Source organism: Centroberyx affinis, unplaced genomic scaffold (assembly GCF_046629955.1).
Source record: "Centroberyx affinis isolate AG114_WGS23_722 - 3 ecotype Tasmania unplaced genomic scaffold, CSIRO-AGI_Caff_v1 ptg000132l_1, whole genome shotgun sequence".
Classification (NCBI taxonomy): Eukaryota; Metazoa; Chordata; class Actinopteri; order Beryciformes; family Berycidae; genus Centroberyx; species Centroberyx affinis.
In genome coordinates this window covers 1-17330 of record NW_027278832.1, presented here as the reverse complement: position 1 = coordinate 17330, position 17330 = coordinate 1, and the positions used below count along the sequence as shown (strand labels likewise).

General features: G+C 44.6%; 1 protein-coding gene across 1 annotated transcript; it reads left to right on the top strand.

Annotated features, from left to right (window-relative positions):
- Positions 1-537: 537 nt before the first annotated feature.
- Positions 538-13292, top strand: LOC139653620 (angiomotin-like; the record flags this gene model as incomplete). The annotated part of the gene is made up of 6 exons (XM_071530516.1): positions 538-807; positions 2877-2944; positions 4370-4430; positions 8297-9308; positions 12132-12723; positions 13148-13292. Coding segments are annotated over exons 2-6 (1822 nt in total), but the record flags the coding sequence as incomplete, so codon positions are not given.
- Positions 13293-17330: the final 4038 nt, after the last annotated feature.

The following is a 17330-nucleotide window of genomic DNA, read 5'->3' as shown; positions in this document are numbered from 1 at the left end:
ATTTGCGCACTAGCTAACGTATCTAGTAGCAGCTAGCGTTAGCATGTTCACATTAACATCAGTGTGTTTGCTGGCTAGTTAGCTAGCTAACAGTTTGTTCAGGTTAACTGAGCTGACTCTTCTCAAGCTACAACTCAGAGTGTTTTGGAGTAGAGACTAGAGCTAAAGACAAGACAGTTTACTGTGTCACAGTAACCTACATTTGGAAACAAATCCACCTTATCACACTATTCACTTTTACTGAGAACGTTACTGAATGGATCTACAGCCACACCACAACAAGCTGACTCAGCTGCTCTCTGTTTCTTGTCTGATTTTTATATGTTTAGCCATTATTTGATCACAGCCAGTTTTCCACCTGACCTCCATGATGGTGCCAGCGGTGGTTGCTAGGAGATTTGTGACACAACTTTGCCATGCCACTACTGTTCACCAACTCCCGCAGATATATTCCCGCAATTTTGTGCTATGGGGGAAGTGAAACCCCTGTCTGACTTCCCCTTTAAACCTTCTCCTGGCTTCTTGTGGTTGCAGAGTGGCTGGGCCTTCGCAACGTTGACCAGCGCCTCTACGTCTTGGAGCGTCTCGAGGAGCTGGTGAGCCTGCAGGAGGGCCAGAACCGGGACTTGAACTCCCCGCCGCCGGGCTACCGCCACCCGACGCCGGACCACCTCGCCCCGCAACCTCAACCTCAACCTCACCCTGAGCAACCCGCCCCCGGGCAACCCAACGGGCCCGCAGCATTTCGCCATGAGCCGCCCTCGCCACTGAGCCCACCGGGAGAGTGCGGTGAGAGCAGCCATACAGGTAGGTAGACCTGGGGGGAGGGGAGGAATAAGAGAGGGGAAAGGAGGAGTGAAGAAAGAGCAAAAGAGGAGGAGCAGGAGACAGGGAATGTAGGTAGAGGCAGAGGGGAGGAGGGCAGGTAGGGAGGAGAGAGAGGGGAGGGAGAGGTGTGAGAGAGAGAGGCATCGAAATGGGAGTGAAGGTAGGGGAGGACGAGTGGTATAGAGAGGGGAGAGGAGGAAATGTAAGGAAGGAAGGAGGTGAGAGGGGAGGAGGAGAGGAGGGGTAGTCAGACGGAGGTGAGGAGGAGATAGAAGGGAGGGAGGAAGGAGAGAGGGGATGAGGAGAGAAGGGGGTAAGGAGGTAGAGAGGGAGGAAGGTGAGACGAGAGGGAGATAGAGAGAGGGGAGAAAGGAGATGGGTGGATAAAGAAAAGAGGGAGGAGAGGGGGTGTTGCAGAGTAAAATGGGATTTGATATACAGTATATCAACACTGTATATTCCATCACTAAAGGAACACACCACATTTTGGGGAAATTGGCCCGATAGTTTACCTGTTAAGTGATGAGAACATGGACACCGAAATCATCCATGTGTCCCCGGTAGATCGTCCTGCTGCTCCATGCTAACACTTTAGCATCCACTGTGTTGAGTGACAGTAGGCGACTAGCATCTCAAAAGTGAGAAAACAAGAACTTGTAGCAGCTCTAAAGCTAAATCGTAGGCTAATTCTGGCAGTTTTGTGTAGATTGGGGTAAAATCTACACAAATTATGACATAAAAATAACATACTGTTTTGAACAATCAGGCACTACTTTCACTGTTTGCATAGGAAGTGAAGTTGCTGGGCTATTTCACCTGAAATAGTTCCACAAATAAACCCAGCTACATCAGCTATATTGAGTTGGTGTTTTTAATAAAAAATCATATAATAAAAATCACCATATGATGGCCATATAATAAAAATCACCAACAACTGTTTATTACTAAAAGACCAGTCTTCTTATCATTTAAGATTACTTAACATTTAGCTTATAGAGCTGCTACAAGTTCTCATTTTCCCACTTTTGAGATCATGCTAGTATCACTCAACATAGTGTATGCTAAAGTGTTAGCATGGAGCAGCAGAGTGGACGATCTACCAGGAACACATGGATGATTTTTTTTGTCCTCAGCACTAAGTTGACCAACAGGCCAATGTCCCAAAGACTCGGTGTATTCCTGTATTCTACGTCTGCATGAATTTCTTTGATTTAAAGGGATTCTTTGACATTTTTTAATTCTTTAGCTGGATATTTTCCTCAGCAGATGCCGATCAGAGAAACTTTCAACAATTGTCTTTTCAGTTTGAGTAAAGATGGCGTTCAGTAGGAGTGTCAGTAGCCCATTCCTCATTGAAAAGTCACAGCTAGCCGCAAGATACTGATGAAGGCTGAAGGCAGAAATGTCATTGGTTCTCGGTCAACTGCAACACTCAAAGTACAATTGCTCTTTAGCACTAGAGGACGAATGTAGATTTAAACTTTTTACTCCATTATGACGTATCTCAAAAAACATCCAACTAAATTTCTAAGTGTCAAAGAATGCCTTTAAGATTTGAGTCAAAGCGTGGCAGTGACAGTGGAGGTTAGTGTGAGAACGAGCCAGAGTTTGTTTTCCCTCAGAACAACGCCCGTCCTGGGGGTGGGGGGGGTGGGGGGGGGCAGGATTTGGACTGTCTCTCTCAGATAGCGCCTCTGTTTCCTTTGCATTCTGTGTGTGTGTGTGTGTGTGTGTGTGTGTGCATACGTGGACATGTTCATGTATATGTTAGCCTTCATGTGCGTGTGTGTAAGCTAGACTGTGTGTGTGTGTGTGTGTGTGTGTGTGTGCAGGACCTAGCTCAGCGTCCATTTAAACAAACCATAAGTCACTGCCCCCTCATCTAAACAATACCATCTGTCATGCCATCTCATCCTCCCTTTCTCCCCGTCTCACTCTCGGCTCTCTCTCTCTCTCTCTCTCTCTCTCTCTTTCTCTCTCTCTCTCTCTGTTGTTTTTTCCTTGTTTTGTTTTGTTCTCCTCCATCCTCTTGTTTGTCCTGCTGCTAGCTGGCTGTGCAGAGGGCGAGTCAGAGAGAGAAGATTTTGGGGACGAACTGCAGGAAATGGCAGTTGAAGTATGTTGGGGAGAGTATATGTTTACAATCCAGGCTGGGTAGAGGAAAAACCATACCCAACGATACCCTATTTATTTTTTTGTAAATGGCTTCGCATTTTAAAGCTGCAATATCCAACTTTTTTGTTACATTAAAATAACAACTAAATAGTATAGGCTATATTACAGATAATCAGTCTGTGTCCGTCTGTGACCCTGTGTGTTCATGCCTAAATCCCCCTGTTGGCCTGAAATTGATTTTTCCATCATGTCTGTGATATTTTGGGGTGTATCCCATTCACTGTGGGCGGCTATCAAAGTGAGGCTAGCAGCCACAGCACAGGGAAGTCGGCAACAGCAACCAGAAGTCAGTCTATAGAGTGACCATAGACTGTAGAGTGTCTATAGACTGAATAATTCTCCAGCTCACAAAGCTGCAGCCTCTGTAACCTCGGTTTATGTTTACAGTTGCCCTTCTGTTTTTGATTTGTTTGATTTTCAGATAAACTAGCATGTGAATGCAACGCTGTATAGCAGCCGACTTGGAAGATCTGGATGTCAGACATTCCCACCAGCGCATGAACGCAGCATGAAAGTAATGGCTAAAAAATGTAAAACATGGATTGGCGGAAATCCCCGATCGGGATCACCACTAAAATCTAATCAACTGATCCCCGGGCTAAAGAGTGATTCGTTCCCCAAATTTCAGCCGATTCCATTGCTAACTTTCCATACCTTGAGATACCTTGCTTGCAGACAGGCAGGTTGACAGCTCATCAAGATGAGTGACAAGTTTTTGAGGAGGGCGGGACTAACAACACACTTCCTGCTTTAAGATGAAAAGTTGCATATTGTAGCTTTAAAGGCATCAGAAGGTATCGAAAAGCTTCAAATGTTGAATTCCTGAAAAGAGAAGTTTAGTTTTCTTTTTGTTTTGGGGGATTTTTGTTCTGTGGAAATCTGACTGGGACTTTCTAAAAGGATTAATGTGAAAATGGCTTAACAAGGGAAAGTTTAGGGCATCATATGAATTAGCGATGGTACTAAGAAAAATAAATGTTTACATCAATTTGACTTTTTTATGAATCAATATAATGTTGTTAATGTTTAAACTGTTTTCACACTAACCCTTGTAGAAAGTCCCATCTGATTCTGTTTAGAAAGCAGATGGCTTGTAGAAACATGATGCAGAAAAGAAGTTCCTGGATGAAATAATGGAATTTGCTTTGGTGCATCTGTAGAAAAAGTAATCAAACAAAGTATTGATTCAAAACCAGTATCGGTACTGACAAATATCCAATACCCAGCCCTTACACTGTTGTGACATTCATATATAAATGTTTTTTTCTTTTCTTTCTCTCTCTCTATCTCTTCAGCTTACCATTGCTGACAGCCCGCCAAAGCTAACTTTTCTCCTCTTGTCTCATATGATTTTATTTACCAACAGATGTTTCGGAAAAAAGCATCTTCCTCCTTGAGAATGAGAAGAATAACAGAAAGCGCTAGATGTAATAACCTCCTCTTCCTTTACTCTGTAGAAAAAGGTCTAAAGCGGTAGAGTTTGTGGCATTCGACGTCGTCAAAAGAAACCACACAGCTTGGAAAGAAGTGCAAACCCACACTGCAAAAAAAAAAAAAAGTCCATCATGATGAGTTATTTAATGCAGCTTTGAGTACGAAAATGTGTGAAAAGATCTGACAGTGAGGTGAGATAATTTCACTTGTTTCCAGTGCAAATCAAGTTTTTTAAAGAATATTCTTGAATTAAATGTCTTTTTTTTTTTTTTTTTTTTTTTTTTTTAAAGTGGTTAACATATTATATTGTCCCTAGTTCCTAAAACAAGCTTGGAACAGGTTCAATTATATTGAAACTAGTACAATTATTTTCACTTTTTTCACAATTTTAAGATTCAGTACAAGACAAAATGACTTGGAAAGATGGACTTTTTTTTTCTAAAACATGAAAGTTTGGCGTTTCAAAAGGAGAGTCTTTAAACCTCTTGCTGAATGGGTTGCTTGTGGGTTTTTTTTTTTTTATTGGCTGTAGTTGAAGAGAGGTTTGACTCAGGAGGAAATGAGCCTCTTTGATTTGGACCTGCAGTGTTCGCTAAGCTCGTTCTCAGAAAACACATCACATCCCGGGTGGTTTCAGCTTTGACGACGTCGGATGTTTAACTGAAAACACATTTGCTTCTGTCTTCACCGCTGTGCGCTCATGACTGAGTAAGATGAACATTTCCAATCAAAATGCTTGGGAGAAAATCCAAATCAATGGGTTTTGCTTTCTAAAAATTTTAACAATTCTCTCTCTTTTTTTTTTTTGCCATAGCCCTACTATGATTAATTGATGTGTTCACGGTGGATTACAATCTAATACATTGCATGTTCCCAGTAAAAAAATCTGTTGTATTGCCCTTTTGTCCCTAAGGAGGGGGGTAAAGCGGGGTAAAAAGACGCTGTAATTCTGGGTGGTCCTCAACGCTCTGACTCGGGGCTTTAAAAGCATGTAATCGCTCAGTTAGGGTTGACCGTCCATTTGGCCCGACTGAAAGTCAAGTTATTTTGCTGCTGACACGGCATCATACAGTCATGTTTCCCTGGTCTGAAAACAACAAACTGCAAGTAAAGAAACTGGGGACAATACTTTCAAGTCAAGTCAAGTTTATTTATATAGCACATTTCATACGACAGGCGTAGACTCAATGTGCTTCAAAATAAAAAGCAAAAAATAGGCAAAGATTATACATGACAAAAACCTATAAGATAGGAACATATAAGATAAGAAGGTATTACATAAATAAAAACAAAAAAAATAAAAACATAAGTTATTACAATAAAAAGGAATAAGATAAGACTTTGACTGTAAAAACTCACTCATATCTACGGAAGCCCATTGAGGACATAAATTCATACATGTAATTGATGCCGTTTTCCTGTGATAACGAAAAGTTATTTATGTCATTATCTCGAGATAGCACATTTTGTTTTCCTGAGATAACAAAACTTTCTCATTGTCTCGAGATAAAGTAACGGGCACAGAGTAAAAAATATCTTTTGTTTTCCCAAGATAATGAGTCACTTTAGGATGCTAGTTCCTTTTATGTTAGTTAGCTCTTTCAGGATGTTAGTTCCAAGCAGAAAATTATCTCATTATCTTGAGAAAACCTTTTTTGTTATCCAGAGATAATTACATAATTTTCTCATTATCTCGAGATTAAAAAATGTGTTCTCGAGATAATGACATAAATAACTCTATCTCAAGAAAACAAAGAAACTGAACTGTTATCACTGGAAAACGGTGGAAATAAAATGTATGAATATAATATGTCCTCAATGGGTTTCCGTACATATCGGATCAAAGATAGGAAGTCCACTCACCAGCTTGCCTGTTTTTCAGACCGGGCCTTTGCAGTAATTGTCTTCACGGCTTAGATTTTGCGTAAAGATGAATGTAGATGTTAGATAGCAGTTGATGAGACACTTCGGGCTCGAGCTCAAAGCTTTCCCATGATCCCGTTATCTTTTGAACTTTCGCCTGCTCTTTTTCCTCAACAGGCTGTTGTCATACCATTCTACTATTGCCCTCCAGCCGCCAAAAAACAGCACATTAGCATTGTTAGCATTGTCTCTCATTCAAACCCATATATAAGAATGGCATGACGTTTCAAATGGGCCACGCCTACAAAGTGCGAAACCCTATTCAATTTCTATGAGCAAAACAACAAATATAAATTTTCTGTGTTCTAATAATGTGAAATGTATTTGGTGTTGTTCATCGACCATAACCTTTTCACAGCTGTCAAACAACAGCAGGATCATAATAATTGAATAATCTGGAAGTCACAAAATGCTAACAAGCTAGCAAACGTCTCATGTTAGCATTTTCAAGAAAAAAAACATTTTAATGATCCTGCTGTTGAAAAAGCAACCACAGAAAATGACGATTTATTGTTTTGCTCATAAACATTGAATAGGATTTTGCACTTGTACCACATCTTGTAGGCGTGGCCTTTTTTCTGCGTCATCACCGTTCTTATCTAGTAGCAGTAGCAGCACCTAGCTACTTAGCTAGTGCTTAGTCGTCCCAACTGGTTTCAATGAGTAGTGCTAACAATGCTAAGCTGTTTTTTTGTTTTCTTATAGAGGTATTTTCCCCGCAGTGTTAGAAGGAGGATACCTGGCTGCAGACAACATGGCGGACCTCCATCAGTCGCCTCCACCGTTGACATGAAATCACGTTACTGCAACAGTGGAAGTGGTTCTAGCCTAACATCATATTAATCAATACAAATATTTTAAAAGTGCTTACAGAACCTGCAACAACAAGACTGAAATAAGTTGGCTAACGTTAAATGCTTAAAGTATACTCTCGCTGGACTGTTCGATATATACAAGTTTGATTGAAAACATTGAATGAAACCTTAGAAAAGCCAACAGACTTTTTAAAAGATTCTTAATAAACCTTGTGTATTACCTGCTTTCTGTAAAATCCACGTGCTTCTCTGTAAATTTCAACGTAACCAAATGCGGATTACGCGTTTGCACTGGATGCCGGCCTTCATGAGGAAAACATGAAAACACGAAGAAAAACCACTTCCGCTGTTGAGGTCAACGGTGGAGGCGTCTGACCGAGGACTGAGGTCGGCCATGTTGTCTGCAGCCAGGTTCCCTCTTGCGATGTTACAAGTGCCGAGTGAAGAAAACGAAACTAAAATTCAAAGTGTCACTTCGTCCCTTCGAGATCCGTGTTTGGCCTCATCAAATCCGCATCGCACATCGTCCCACCCAGCTGTCAGAGTGTTGCGTCTTTGGTTTAATCTGTTAGCCCAGATATATATATATATATATATTTAATTTTTTTATTTTCTGATTTGGGTTTGAAGCTGTTTATGGTTTTGCCGGTGGGTGGTTTGGCTCTTCAGGTTTCTCAGAAGATAGCTGGTGGGTCAGACTGTTGATGTACTGTTGATGTTCTTCCCTCCATCTTTGTTTGTCAGTCTCATGTTACCGTCCCATCATGCACCAGTGGCTTGCTATAGAGTGTGGTGGGTGGGTGGGTAGGGGGGGGGCTGGTTGGTGGTGGACTGTCCATCTCTGACCTTAATGCTTTTTCTTCCTTTCTCTCATTTCTCCACTTCCTCTCCAACCCTCATCTCTTCTTCTCTCCTTCCCTTTGTGTCTCTGCAACTGTTTTCTCTCTCACTCTCTGTTTCTCTCATCCTTGTTCGCCCTTGACTGTATTCTCTATCCCTCTCTTCTCTCCTTTCCCTACACTCCTTGCTTCTCCTCCAACCTGTCTCTCTTTCTATATCAACTCCTCTCCCTTCCTGTTTGGCGCTCCACCCTCCTCTCCACCTCCTCATCCTCCTCCCAGGGAATATAGACCGCGGGCGAAGCTCGTCCTTCCATGAGGTGCGCAGTCAACGTGAGGCACAGATGAGGGCCGCAGCCGAGGAGACGTCCAACAGCAGCAACAGTGTAGGAGGAGGAGGAGGAGGAGGCAGCACCGTCCTGCAGCGCCTCCTGCAGGAGCAGATGAGCCGGAATTACCTGCTCCAGCAGCAGCAACAAGGGGGAGGAGGAGGTGGAGGTGGAGGAGGTGGGGGAGGGTACCCAGGGCAGGGCCCGGGACAGGGAGGCCCCTCCGACGATCACTCCATGACGCCCCACATCGCCCGGCAGGAGCCGCAGGGCCAGGAGCTGCAGACGGACAGCGGCATGGAGAAGCTGGCCTCCCGGGGCGGAGGAGGGGGGGGCAGTGGAGGAGGGGGAGGGCTGCTGATCGGAGGAGGAGGAGGCAGCAGCGGGAGCGGGCAGTGCCAGGGCCCGAACCCCGAGGACCTGCCCACGTACGAGGAGGCCAAAGTCCAGTCGCAGTACTTCCGCGGCCACGCTCCTCCTCCTCAGCCTCAGCCGCAGAGCGCCCCGCCCCAGCAGCCTCTGCCCGCCTCGGTGGGCGCCGCCTTCTACGTCACCGGGGTGACCAACGCCAAGGTGCGCACGGAGGGCCGGCCCACGGTGCAGCGGGTGAGCGGCGCGGGGAAGGTGCACCAGGACGACGGGCTGAAGGACCTGAAGCAGGGCCACGTCCGCTCGCTCAGCGAGAGGCTCATGCAGCTCTCCCTCGCCACCAGCGGCGTCAAGGCCCACGCTCCCATCACCAGCGCCCCGCTCTCCCCCCAGCTGCCCCCCCCGGGCCCGCCGGGCGACTACTACAAGCCCCAGCACCGCGGCCCGCCTCCGGACTACCCCTTCAAAGGCATGGGCTCGCCCGCCAAGCAGCAGGAGCCCGGAGGACATTTCTACCAGGAGCAGCGGGGCAGGGAACACTCCAGGGAGATGCCGCATGTCCGGTACCAGCCCCCGCCCGAGTACGGCTCCTTCAGGTGAGGAACACACACATACATGCAGACACACACCTACATTAACACACGCATATAATACATGTGTACACACACATACAGGTGCACGCACATACCTGTATGCCAGGGTCAGAAATGAATGCGGGCTCAGGGAAAAACTGCCCTTGGAAGAGGAGGTAAATAATACCCATGAAAAGTTGGAGCCCCCTTTTTTAACATTTCGCCCTGTTTTGTTTATTTCCACATATGAATGTAACTATTGATTCATGGGAGCCTATGACCGGCCGATTCTTTCCAGTGCGTCCTGGGCGAGAAAATGTAGTTTTTTTTATCAGAAGTTGTCAGCAGCAGGGAAAATGCCGACCCCACACAAATAACTGCGGAAACAAAAAATAAAACTAATATCATAAGAAAACTCAATAATTCAAATGTTGTAGAGGGACTGGTTGGAGACACAGAGGGGAAGTTCTTACGCAAGCAAGCACTTACACAATTACACAAACACACACACACAGAGGCACTGTCTGTCTGTGAGGCTTCCTTTGTATGTTATTACATTACATTGCTAATTGAGTCACAAGCCTGTTGGGATGGTTACTCGTACGTCACAAAGATCCAAAGAGAAACAGTGAAATCATTTTATTTTGGCGCACCGCCACCGTTACAAGCAACTAAACAATAAGCAACACAAGGGAGCAACGACAGTGCCAAGACATCAGAGAAGTTAAAAAAACATTCCCATGTCATCTGGAATATTCACAGCGATGATGGAGGGCCCGGGGTCAAAGGTCAGCAAGCATCCAGCCTGCTGAAGTGTCCTTGAGCAAGACTCTGGCCCAAACCCAGTGACTCAAGAAATTTGACGTACGTTCCCGACAAGTCCTTGAGGGTTCAGGCCGTCCCACGGTGAAATCAGGCGGATTATTTATGAGCCCTTTATGCAGACTTTCAGCGAAGTCCGCAATTCTGCAGACTTTGCTTGAGGGAATTACCCACAGTTCATAGCGTTTGTGACGTTAATATTCATTTATGTGGAAAACATCAGCCAAAAAATACATAATTAAGGAAACATAACCACAAAAAACAATTAACAACAACTTGGAGAGAAACAAGCATGAAAAGATCAAACTACATGCAAGATACAGTTAAAAGAGAAAACATTGCAACATTAAAACAGATCATTTGAGAAAAAAGAAGGTTAAGTTTTCCTACACATTTAAGAAGGTTGTGTTAGATGCTGCTAATATAAGCAGCTCTGTAGCTGACCACTGACCTCTGACCTCTGACCTCCGACCTCCATACAGAGGGAAATAGAAAAGAAAATGTCCCTATAGGGATCAATAAAGTAGCGTTTTATTAATATTATTTGTCTGTTTTTGACAAAGGTAGAAGCCTACTTACTGTCACAAATACACAGTCTGTTTAATCTCGGCTGATCGCTTACACAGAAATCTTTACTTTGTCGTCAGAGGAAAGAAGCCATCGGGGTTATTGAGTTTGCGTCTCTCGTTACAGATAATTAAAGAAAGTAAAACACCACTAAAACTTTCAAATCAAGTTGAAAAATTAAAAAAATGGCATAACTGGAGGTTGTCATCTGAAGGCAGCAACGCTCATATCCAGAAAGACGCATATTCATCAGGGGGTTCTTGCGGTTACCATGCAGCTCCGTTTGCTTCAATATCTGAACCAAAATGATCAATCAGTTCAGCTGCTCGTCTGCCACCAGCAGCTTATTGATCAGCAGTTATGTAAAAAGTAGAATAATGTAGAGAAATGTAGAAAGTTATGCATTCCTCCCTTTGCTTTTCCACACACCTACAGCTACATAAAAAGTCTGTAAAACATGCAATTTAATTTTCTTTGCTCATTATTTATTCATTAATTTAATAATTCAATGATGTTTTTTGTAAATGAATTAGAAAATGAAAGCCTTCATGTATCCTAGAGTTTCTCCTACCATGGAATAGGTGTGGTGGGTCACTCTGCCGTAAAGAGCTGCTGACACTAAAACAATTTCATCAGTCTGGGTTTCAGTGGAGAGTTTTAGTGTCCCGTGATGCTCTAAATGCTGTTTCAGAGGCTTTTCCACCCTGATGAGAAGAAAACTCTGGGGGAAACACTGAATACTTGTCACTATTTGGTCTGTAAAATGAAATGGTCAAAACAAATACATGTGCACACACAGTGGGAGTGGGGGGGGGGGGGGGGGGCAGGTGCTTCCCACGCCGCTGACTCTGTTGTTGGGATGGCGGGGACGGATCCTGTCGGGCCTGTTTCACCCCGGTCCGTTTACCTCAGAGCTACTCAGCATTTTAATCATCAGCGCGGGACGAGTCGGGACTCGCCTCCGATGACGTTCCTTCGAGGGCAAAGGCAGGAATGTTTGCTCCTTTCAGAACCAGTTCACAGCTGGTGTTTTTCCACCGTACCCAAAAACATGTCATACAGCAGGTGAAACACAGTGGGAATTCATCACGATCCAACCGATATCCAGTTCATGACCTGCTAGTGTTCGCACTGCTAGCAGCCACATGACCATCTACCTTAATGAACAAGGAGACAAGGCGTCCATGATCGCCATCAGCCAACTTTTCTTTGTTTGTCTAAGACGAATGGATTTCAAGTTGACGGCAGTGTGAACGCATGGTGAGGCTACATCAGGCAGCTCACTACTCCACAATCTGGCACTTCCCCATTTTGAAGATTGAAGAGAGACAGTTTCACATTGACGCACATCACCACATCACCTTTTAACCACAGAGACACGGTCGGGCTCAGCATGTTGTTCTATCACGCTGTAAAGTTCTCGTACGGTCTGTAACCCTGGTGCTCGTCTCTCCCCAGGTCCAGTAAGGAGGGCTCGGTTCACTCCCAGAGGCCCATGCACCACCACAGCCCCACCTCCTCCGTCACCTCGGTGGGCTCCCTGTCCCGCGCCCAGTCCTCCACCCTCAGCAGCCTGCTGAGCGCCTCCCACTCCTCCCACCCCTCCTTCCCTCACCAGCACCCTCAAAGCCTGGGAGAGCCCTATCCCGGCATGGGACCCCGCAGTCCGCAGGGCCCCGGCTCCCACCAGGTGGGGGACCCCTACGGCCCTGGGCCCCTCCACCCCCTGCCGCAGAGGGGTCACGGTTTCCCTTACGACCCCTACGGCTCCACCCCGCGGATGCACCACCACCAGCAGCAGCAGCAGCACCATCAGTTTCAGCAGCAGCAGCAGCAGCAGCAGCAGTGCCAAGGCCCTCCGCCCCCCCAGCCCCAGCCGCCGGTCCAGGCGGGCCACTTCCCCCACCCGCACTCCCACTCCCACCTGCAGGGGGAGCCGTTTGCCATGATGGCGCGCGCCCACCAGATGGTGGACATGCTAACGGAGGAGAACAAGATGCTGAGGCAGGAGATGGAAGTCTGCCGCGAGAAAGTCACCAAGCTGCACAAGGTAAAGTCTTCTTCAGATGAGGATAATAGAAGAAATTTTGAAATATGTTGTAGGAAGCATCAACACTTCATATTATTAGTATTAGTATTATTTACATGAACTGACAAAATTAGTTACTAAACTACACTACCCAGCAGGCTTTTAGCTAATTGGAATGTTCCATCTCCTGGCAAAGGGAACAAGCTACAGTAGCTAGCTAGCTAGCTGCAGCTTCACAGCTACAGTGATGTTAGCAGTTACTATCATGAGCCTGAACTCAGACTTTAGCCAAGTTCCAAATTGCAAATACTTACATTGCTATGCGCTACCGTGTAATTCCTAAGATATTTGGCTAAAGGTTTGATATATTTCCTTCCCTCTGCCCTGCCTTCTTCCCCTTTTCTCTCCGTTGCCCTTCATCCGTCCTCCTCGTCTCCGTCGGCAGTTGGAGACGGAGATCCAGCTGGTGTCGGAGGCCTACGAAAACCTCGCCAAGTCCTCGTCCAAGAGGGAGGCTCTGGAGAAAACCATGAGGAACAAGCTGGAGCTGGAGGTTCGCAGGCTGCACGACTTCAACCGGGACCTCCGAGGTGAGCCGGGTGCCGTGTTCAGAAACAAAGTCATATTGTGATCAGTTTGGGTTTTTTCTTTGTATTGCCATTGCAAGATGAATTGGTATACTCATGGACCCAGCTTTTATCTGTTATGTCTTTTTCAGAACTAGACACAATGTCCAAAAATGTATTAGGGAAGTGGGGTGCGAGGCTTAAGGCAGGAAAAACATCACTGCTGTATTGTTGCTGTTTAGAAATTGCAGTCGTCAACATCGTGTGTTTGATTCTGGTTGCATCTGGAAGAATAACCACGTTCACCAGTGTATTATCAAGAAGAACAGATCCACTCTACTGCATTGCTGCGCTGGTTAGCTGTCTTTCATTACCATAGATTAGCCACTGGTCGAGCGAGGTTCACTCAACATGGAGTGAGAGAGCGTTGTTTTGTTAGAATTAGGAAAACAGAATATATTCCAAACCTGTTACACAAGAAGCAGCTCTGCTAGCTCAGTCTAGGTGTTACTAAAATATTCGCCGGCAAAAAATAATATTTTTGTCACATATTACACAGTTACCTAACGCCGGTCAAGCGAGCATCACTCTATATGAAGTGAGAGAGCGCCACTGACTGACCTGAATGAACACGCCTTGTGGGAAAACAGTGAAGTTATCAACTTGACAACAACAAAACACTCATCACACATTTACTTCACATGTCGAAAGGCTCGGGATGACTCACTGGAAGAACTTTGTCAGCAGACCAACTCTAAACTAACAGTCGAACGACCAATCAGATTCCTCATATGAAGAAGAACTGTGGGAGTTTCAATGAAAACTGAGCTGAGGTTGTGTGAAAATTCATAGCTGAGGTTTAATAATCAAACTGACTTTGTTTTCACTGCTGCGCGCCGTGGGAAAAGGGTTCGGTTTGGTAACTTCAGCTTCTTCCTGGTGTTTTCCACCGGCGGCCCTGTCTGCCGTCTCCTGTTTCACAACCTGATGCCCTGAACGATCGGCCAATCGATCAATCGCATCAATCAATCATGTTTGTATGTTGCCGTTTGCAGAGTGAGTTCAGTGTCCAGGCTTAGTGGAGCCGATAAGAGCTGATCGCACATTGTTTTCTAGTGTTGGTTTGGATTATTTGAACTGATCACTTTTTCAGTAACACCGCCCCAGAGATACGCATAGAAACATGGAGACCCCCCCCCCCCCCCCCCCCACTCCTCTCTCTCTCTCTCTCGCTCTCCCTCTCTCTCTCTCTCTCTCTCTCTCTCTCTCTCTCTACACTGGAGAGAAGAAAGCTCCATTCATGGCTCTGAGCCCAGATCCAGATCAGGTCCATGGGGAGATTCCTGGCTCTTACAACAAATCACCATAGAGCCTTTTTTTTGGCTTTTTTTTTTGCTCTCCTTCCAGCTTCCTTTCTTCCTTTTAATTCCCTTCATAGTTTCGGCAGTGGTGAGCACATGTAAATGGATACTTTGCTCCACTTCTCAGGGTCAGAGGTCAACGTATAGCCACAGCGGCTAGTGTTCCTGAGGAGCGACTAGTTAGTATTCCAGGTACTGAGCAGATTTATCGAGTGACGCAATTTTCCTGAGTTGTTACTGTAGTTCTCACATCTACTTTTTCTTGCGCAAGTTTTATTTTTTGAGTGCTACAACATCTGGCATTTACAGTGAAGCAGTTCATCTGGAATGAATCTGCCGTAACTGATACTACAGCGCTGTTCATCTGAGTGAAAAAGCAACCATTTCCAAACCTCGGTCTAATAATGATCCACCAGGGGCCACGCCAGAATGAGAAATCCCTCTCGTGTGCCCAAAATCTTAGCAATTATCGCTCAAAAGTAACTAAATAGTTGAGTATTTAGTGAGCTAATGCGTTACTTGAATGACTTTCTTACTCCACACTTCAGTAAAAGCGAGCTTCAGTCGCATTTCAGTACTCTTTCCTACTCTGGAAGCAATACAAAACAAGAGTCACATGACTTGGACTCAAGTCAGACTCGAGCCACAATTTGAATTGCTTGGGACTTGACTTGATGCATGAAGACAAGACTTGAGCCTTGACTTGACTTGGGTTCTGGTGACTTGGGACTTGACTTTGACTTGTACTCTGACTTGAAAAGGTTTCTAAAGTCTTGACTTGAGATCTTGTGTTTGTGTAAATGACTTGGATTGAAAGTGATGAGATTTGTTCCAGCAGACGACTGAATTTAAATTCTGTTTCTGAATTTGTATGGAATGATTGAATTTATTGTTGAAACTGATTATAGAAATCAAACTCATGATGCTCTTACCTTGAAAAGTCCTAGATATTTAGTTTTCTTTAAGATATTAAATTGATACTGGACTCTTGATTTGTTCTGACTTGACTTGCTGTTCTACATTTAGACTTGAGACTTGACTTGAGACTTGTGCCTCAAGACTTGAGACTGACTTGGGACTTGAGCAAAGTTGACTTGGTGATACAAGTCAGTTTAACCTATTTCAAAAATGTTTTATCTTGAAACAAGGCAGAATAAGGCAGATCACTCCACACCACTTGACTTAGGAAAAGTCTTGAACAAGTGAAACTGCATTAAATAAAAGTAAAACTGCCTCAGCACATTTGAAGCCTTTTAAACATGTTTTAAGACAAATAAGATTGTAAGACTCAAAACAAGATTAAAGTCACTGGTTTTACAGCCTGCATCACTCCCATTAACACTGAGAAATATTAGCTTCACTTTTTGGTTTCAGAACACATACATACATACATACACACACACACACACACACACACACACACACACACACACACTCCTCTGTCTCCCCTCTGAGTTGTGAACTCTCTTCTCCATGCTGATCACATAAAATCAGTTATTGTTTTATCTTTGTTTGTTCGTGATTTGCTCAGCAACCGGTTCCCAGAGGGGCTTTTAATGTGGAGGAAGAGAGAGAGAATGTGTGAGCGAGAGAGCAAGAGGAAGACAGAGAGTGAGAGTGTCAGAGAGAGAACGAGGAAAAGAACTGTGTGTGTGTGTGTGTGTGTGTGTGTGTGTGTGTGTGTTTGTGTGTGTGTGTGTGTAGTATTCTGCCTCTCCAGTCAGCAGGGTTTTCCATGCAGCCTCCAACACACATGTACACAGTCACACACACTCTTTCAGATTTTGCAGTTGTAGTTGCAAATATGCAAATATTTCTTGGAGGCAGAGCTGCTCTGGAGGCAGAAACAATCTGATTGGTTGAGTTAAACCTCAGTGGGCGGAGCCAAAGAACCACAGTTTTTCAGATCGCAAGTTAGCTAATTGACAAACTTCAGTGAAAAAACAAAACTAAAACATAAACATTTTTTATGACTTTTTCATTCATTTATGACCATGGTGTTCATGATGTTGAAGGTCAGCAGCTAGCTAACTAGCTTACCTAGCTAGCTATAGGCTAGTATAGCTAGTTTGAACTTGAAGGTCAGCTAGCTAACTAGCTAACCTAGATAACTTTGTATGGATAGATTGTATTTTTTCAGTTAGTAGCAGAGCGCTAGGCTTCATAATATTAGCTTCCTCCTCTCTTTCCTCTTGTCTTTTTCACTGAGCTTCAGTCTAATGTAACTTGGGACACTTTGGCTCCGCCCACTGAGGTTTGACTCGGCTCTCCTTGCAGGCTCCAGTCACACCTCCTGCTCTCTGAGGTCTTTGTAAAGTAAAACAGTCTCATTAAAGTCTCCTACATTCCTCTGCTGCAGTACAACACAGTAACTTATGTAAAAAAAAAAAACAACAACTCTCTTCTGGCTGGGAGTTTGCAGCCACAGCATGTTCCAATTGTTTTAATTCAGTTTTTGAGTACTGTACATTTGATGAAGCTGTAATGAAGAAGAAGAAGGGTAATGTAAGCATACTCAACCAACAATTTGAACATTCGGACATATTAACTAGAAGTGGATTCGAATCCAACGCAGCAGAGAAAGCTGGACTCACCAACGTTAGATCTTCTCCTCTCTCGTCTCTTTGGTTTCCTCTGGTGTAAAGCATCACAGAGCGGCCGGTTGGCAGAGGTGGGAGTAAGTCACACATGTACAAGTCAC